The sequence below is a fragment of the Nematolebias whitei genome, chromosome 1 (genome assembly GCF_014905685.2).
Source record: "Nematolebias whitei isolate Nwh7 chromosome 1, NemWhi1, whole genome shotgun sequence".
Lineage (NCBI taxonomy): Eukaryota > Metazoa > Chordata > Actinopteri > Cyprinodontiformes > Rivulidae > Nematolebias > Nematolebias whitei.
Genome location: NC_056498.1, coordinates 12024904 through 12031752, shown reverse-complemented (window position 1 = coordinate 12031752; position 6849 = coordinate 12024904). Strand labels below are relative to the sequence as shown.

At 37.4% G+C, this 6849-nt stretch overlaps 1 protein-coding gene across 1 annotated transcript; it reads right to left on the bottom strand.

The window, feature by feature from the left end:
- Positions 1-1107: 1107 nt before the first annotated feature.
- On the bottom strand, positions 1108-2749 carry nrxn2b (neurexin 2b). Its single transcript, XM_037681834.1, has 2 exons — positions 2043-2749; positions 1108-1166 (listed from the first exon to the last, which is right to left on the bottom strand). The coding sequence occupies exons 1-2, from the start codon at positions 2695-2697 to the stop codon at positions 1108-1110; spliced, it is 714 nt and encodes a 237-aa protein (XP_037537762.1). The 5' UTR covers positions 2698-2749.
- Positions 2750-6849: the final 4100 nt, after the last annotated feature.

Below are 6849 nucleotides of genomic sequence, written 5' to 3'. Positions count from 1 at the left end.
TATCTATCTATCTATCTATCTATCTATCTATCTATCTATCTATCTATCTAACTATCATCCTTAAAATAACAAAATACAACAATTAAACAAAAATACATTTAAAAAAAACTGTGACTATTGCCTATTAGCTTTCCATTTTCCCTTTACACTTGCAGATGGAATAAATATATTTCTTTTCAATCTGGATGCATCATTATAACTGCAATCATCCACACAGCAACTTTTCATAATTTTGTAAACTTTCTCATTAACCATCATGTCAGCCTACTTGTACACTGTGTACATGTGACCACGTACCCGGATATCCGGCTTTAAAAAGCCGCCCCTGATGGCTCACCACATGATCTACTTAGTGAACACAACCAAAGCAGAAAGCTTTAAATGATAAAGTTTCATTGCAAACCCCAACATAAACAGTCCAACAGCTACAGGGAAAAGTTACCATTTCATTTTTTATTCTTTTTTTTTTTTTTTTTTTGAACCAGCCATAGCCATGTATGAATCCAACGTTGCTGAACCTGAAAAACTCTAGAGTTCTTTGCCAATGTGTCATATTGCATTTTAGCTCTTTGGCACCAGTATATATCTTATTCCCCAGTAAAAAAAAAACATTTAATGAGCTCTGATATTTGGCAGTAGATTGATTTGGGTTGATCCTGGTCTAACCATAACGTTAAGTTTGTCTTGGCTCACATTGTGTAGGTGTGAAATTCTAAAATCTTGTTAGTAACACATGTCACATAAGCAATAAACGACAGAATAATGTAGAACCTGAACATTTCAATTTAAATAATAATAAAACAAAAAGCATTGTTAATGCCACCCATGTGAAACACCATAAAAATTAATATAAAAACGGATAGTTCTTACAGTTAAAAGGTATGTTGCTTTCAAAAATCTCATTAACAGTTTATCATATCATTGTTGCCAATAAAAAGCTTCACTTGCGCTTATTAAGAGCAAATACTGTGTATAAACCAAACCCCTAAAGCTGAAATATGTTTGTTTATCAAAAAATACACTACATAATTTCCTTGAACACCAACCTCTTAACATTGAACTTTAAAACTATGAGGCTTTGCAAATATTAATATGTATTTGTGTATTTCATGCACCAAAGGCTATGCCCTCACAGAGCTTGTTCAAGTCAAAATCTGGTACCAAATCTGGATCACATTCCCAGAAATTTTTGACATTGCTTGATAATTGTTATAAGTCGTCTTTGGTCAGTAAGTGGGCTGAATAAGCTGTTGATAAACTAAATGACCACAAATCACTGAGTCAAGCTTATACCAACAACTTCTTCCAACACTTTCCATGACAAACACTTTTGTCTAAAACAGCCAAAACAATGTGAATCGCCTTTAGAAACAGATCTTACAGTCAACATAAAAAAATAAAATAAAAACCCTGTGATACCATTTTTACACCACATCTTTATTCTTACACTGAATTCAGTTAGAGATTAGGAAACAAAAATCTAGGTCATCTTATTAAAACTTTGACTCTGTTCAGGCAGACAATATACTGTATTTTAAGTTGCTGACTCAAGTGGAAAAAAAATACTAGAAAATCTCTAATAAATTATTCATATGAATCTGGAATACAAAGGCAGGCATTATAGTTTAATGACTTAAATTAGGTTATGATTCTATTTGTATCTTGAGCCATTTGTTTAAAAAAGGGAATAAAATGTCCATGTTTGTTGAAATCTTAAATATTTAGGAATAATAATGTCTACATTATTACTTTTTTCTTCTCAGTTTTAGGACCAGCAATGTTACACATTTTTTTTTGTTTGTTTCCTTGGATAAGTTCAGCCAATACAAGTAGTTCACATAAGATATGCAAACCCCATGTGCAAATCTAATAACAAGGTACTAACAAGCTGTGATACCAAACATGTTCTCAATCTCAAACCATAAGACATTCCATTTGCAACATAACTTTGGTGTATGAAAACAGGCACAATACTCCAAATGCAGCCCAAGGACAAAAGCAACAAGCCAAGAAAAAGCAAGCACAGTGAAACTTTTCCTTACCTTCCTTGCAGTACTTGCCCCTGAACCTGGTGTGGGTGCAATCACAGTGAACTTCTCCGTATTGAATCGAACAAAACCCTCCATTGAAGCATGGATTCTGTTTGGTACAGAGGTACTCCAGATCGCTCTGAATTCCTTGGCTATTTAACAAAGTTGGCGGCATCTCTCCCACCTTCAGATTGGAGATCAAGCCAAGGAAGGGAGGCTCATACTTCACAGTGCTGGAAGTCAAAGCAGAGAGGCGCACATCAGGAGGGATTCCACCCACAAACAGGTCACTGACAACCGCCATCTCCTTCCTCTTCGACTTGACTTCAGCCACTTTTGTCTCTCCGTCCACCATTAGCAAGGTCTCGCGAAAGTTGCGGGTGAGCAAGACCATGTGCCAGCGGTCATCGTTAACTCGCGTTTCCATGTGCAAAATGGCTGGCTCAGCACAGTGGATAGCAAACCGCAACTGCAGTCGTCCACCACCAATCAGTAGTTCCAAGAAGTCACAGTTCCCACCGTCGTCCAAGTAGAGTACCAAGGCTTGGCTGATGTTGGTTTTTAGACTGAAGCTCAGCTCACCCACTGATCCAGCCTCCCAGCGTCCGTAGCGTGCATACTGGCCCGGTGCCCCACCAAATTCTAGCATCTTCACTGTGGTAAGCATGCTGACTAGGGCTGGGAGCCACAGAGGCCAACACAGGACTCTTAACCTTCTGGTCATGCTAAAAGTTTTAAAGTATTCCTTTCTCTTCTTGATTTTTTGATGTCTAATAAACCACTGAGCTGAAAATTAGATCTACTGTAGTTTTAATCACACAACTGAAATACAATTTTGTATCATAAGGTAATCCTCACAGAAGCTCTGTTTCAATATTTTAGGCCAAAGCAAATTTTCTTTTGCTCCTCTATACTTTGATTATTGTGCTTATCCTGACTCCCTTCTTCATCTCTCCATTAGTCGGTGCCTCTACGAGTGAGAAAGCAGGAAAGTAAGAGGGGAAATATAGGAATTTCAACACATCTGTTTGTTCCTCTTGAGTCTTCTGATCAAAGTTGCAATGTATGTCTGCAATTCTGACCAGTGCAATCTCTACAACATTTGAGTTGTCGCCACAACTCTGGGGAAATACTGTAATCTATGAGACAAATACAAATAGAAATAGAAGAGGAGAGAGGATGCAGTTGATGTCGACGAGTCTCAGAAGTTTGTGATGTCCGCTGGCGTATACAGCAAGCCCATCGTTTCACCAAAAAATGCCTCTTCTCCAAAGCCTCATGGAGCGTAAAGAGTTATGTTGTTATAGGTTCCATGACTGTAGTGGCATTCGGCAACCTGAAAGAGAAAAAAACACAAATAGCTATAAATTACATATAAATATTTTCAAGAATATTCCCCCTCTTTGATACAAAATATACCCTATATAACAGTTTAAGACACTTTAGGTTATAGTGGATTGTTTTGGCAGATTTTACATGGCATCTATCTCTCTTTCCAACTACAGTTGTATATTTAGTAGTGTATTTTTTTTCTGTATAGTCCTCAAAAAAAAAGCTTCAGTAAAAATAAATAAAGTCAAGCTGGTGCTTTCATTCCAGGGAAATTAGGTACTAAACCTCAACATAGCTGTGCCTCAGGCACCGAGCTGTCAAGGATTCATGTTTTGCCACAGACATATTACATATTTGTCAATCACACCATTTCGATGCAGTGCACACACATTCTACAGCCATGCATTTGCAAACACACACACATCATTAAATCAAACGTGATTGGGAGCTTGAGTGCTGCAAAGTCAATAGCAATGTGAATAGTTGATCTCGACCCTGGGGCTCGACCTAATCCCCAACCATTAAATCTTGAGTGAGATTTAATTTCCACCACAGACATTCTACAATTAAAGCAAGGCTCAGCTCTGCTCAGGCACTATTATGCTATCCTGCCTTGCTTCAATGTGACAACAGCAATGAAACTGGTACTCAGTGGGGTGTGGGGGTGTGGGGTGTCAAAGAAATACTTGGCATAGATAAAGAAAGGCTATTGAGATCATAGGGGAGAGGTAAATGAAATAAAGCAGATAAATAATAGCATTAAGCTAATTTTCTTTAGGCAGTTCTCTTTGGTAAATAAATGAATAAATGTTGCTTACAAATGGATTTTCTAGTACTATGAAAGCACAGCAAACAGGCTTCTGGACATTTTATTGTTCCAAAAATACATACACAAAACCAGTATACTTGCACTATTCATTCAGCAGCTTTTTTTTATACAGCAACAATTCAGAGTTATAAAATTCACAAAAACATACATACAGTACCTACAAAGTACAAAAAGTATTCTATTTAATTTGCCTTCAAATGTATTACAAAGCATATATTTTGAAGTACCGGTAAATCAAATATTTAATCTAGACTAATCTTGACACAGTTTGGCAACATCTGGTCAAGATTTAATATGAGTTTTCTTCATCACTTCTTTCTCTTTGTCACTTTCCCATAAAGATTAGACTGGTGAAGAACTCTGGTTACAGTTACTGCACAGTCGCTCCCATTTTATCTGCTGAAGCTTGTGACTCCTTCAAAGTAGTCACAGGTGTCTAGGTGACCTTTCTCACTAGTCTTCTTCTTGCACAGTCACACTGTTTGGTAGGACGACTTGTTCTTGGTTGATATACACATGTTCCATATTCCTTCCATTAATTGATTATGGATATAACAGAACTTCTGGAGATGTTTAGGGCCTTGGAAATACTGTGTACATATGCTGACTTGTAATTTTCAATGTTTTTTTTTTTTTTTTTCCTGAGTTGAATTAGGACAGAAGCAGCACATTGGCACAGTTGGTAGAGCTGCCGCCTCTCAGCGGGAAGGTTGCCCCGGTTCAAATCCTGGCCGGGGGCCTTTCTGGGTGGAGTTTGCATGTTCTCTCCGTGCATGCGTGGGTTTTCTCCGGGCTCTCCAGTTTCTTCCCACATACCAAAAACATGCATGTTAGGTTAATTGGTAACTCTAACTCTAGATTAATGTAGATAGTACCAGTAGTAGTAGTAGTAGTAGTAGTAGTAGTAGTAGTAGTAGTAGTAGTAGTAGTAGTAGTAGTAGTAGTAGTGGTAGTAAATAGGGACAGGAGTTAGTAGTAGTAGTAGTAGTAGTAGCAGTAGTAGTAGTAAAAGTAGTAGTAGTAACAGTAGTAGTAGTAAATAGTAAAAGTAGTAGTAGTAGTAACAGTATTAAAAAGTAACAATAGTAGTAGTATATAGTAGTAGTAGTTGTTGTAGTAATAGTAAATTGTAACAGTAGTTGTAGTAGTAAATAGTAACAGTAGTTGTAGTAGTAGTAGTAGTAGTAGTAGTAAATAGTAACAGTACTAGTAGTAGTAGAAATAGTAACAGTAGTAGTAGTAGTAGTTGTAGTAGTAGTAGTAATAGTAGTAGAAGTAGTAGTACTACTAGTAGTAGTAGTAAATAGTGGAAGCAGCAGTAATAGTAGTAGTTGTAGTAGTAGTAGTAAATAGTAACAGTAGTAATAGTAGTAGCAGCAGTAGTAGTAGTAGTAGCAGTAGTTGTAAATAGTAACAGTAGTAGTAGTAGTAGTAGTAGTAGCAGTAGTAGTAGTAGTAGTAGTAGTAGTAGTAGTAGTAGTAGTAGTAGAAGTAGTAGTAGTTGTAGCATTAGTAGTAGTGGTAAATAGTAACAGTAGTAGTAGTAGTAGTCATAGTGTTAGCAGTAGTAGTAGTAGCAGTAGTAGTAAATTGTAGCAATAGTAGTAAATATTAACATTAGTAGTAGTAGTAGTAGTAGTAGCAGTAAATAGTAGTTGTAGTAGTAGTAGTAGTAAATAGTAACTGTAGTATTAGTAGTAGCAGTAGTAGTAGATTATAACAGTAGTAACAGTAGTAGTAAATAGTAACAGTAGCAGCAGTAGTAATAGTAGTAGTAGTAAATAGTAACAGAAGTAGCAATAGTAAATAGCAACAGCAGTATAGTAGTAGTAGTAGTAGTAGTAGTAGTAGTAGTAGTAGTAGTGAATAGTCACAGCAATAGTAGTAGTAGTAGTAGTAGTAAATAGTAACAGCAGTAGTAGAAGTAGTAGTAGTAGTAGTAGTAGTAGTAGTAGTAGTAACAGTAGTAGTAGTAGTAGTTTAGACTGATCCTCAACTCAATATGAACACTGACAGATTGTGAAAGATCTTTAACTTTTTGCCATGAACTATGAAGAAACCTTCATAAAATAGTAATTGGAAATACATTACACCCAGTTACATTTTGGAGTCTATTTAAATCAGTGCAACCAGCAGAGCTGATCAAAATTAACCATCACAAAAATCAGTATAACTCAGTCCGTTTACAGATATTGAGATCCATTTGTTGTGGTAGTAGCTGAGAGTCACTTTCAACACATACTGTTCATGTCACATCTCGCTGTATAACAACATCATACATAATATTTTCAAGATTTGACCCAAGCAGAGGCAGCACGGTGGCACAACTGGTAGAGCTGCTGCCTCTCAGCGAGCAGGTCCCTGGTTCAAACCCCGGTCCAGGGGCCTTCTGGGTGGAGTTTGCATGTTCTCTCCGTGCATGCGTGGGGTTTCTCCGGGTGCTCCGGTTTCCTCCCACAGACCAAAAACATGCATGTTAGTCTGATTGGTAACTCTAAATTGTCCCTAGGTGTGAGTGAGAGTGAATGGTTGTTTGTCTTGTTTGTCTCTATGTGTCCCTGTGATGGACTTGCGACCCGTCCAGGGTGTACCCTGCCCCTCGCACAATGATTGCTGGACATGGGCACCGGCGACCCCCGTGACTCAAAATGGAATAAG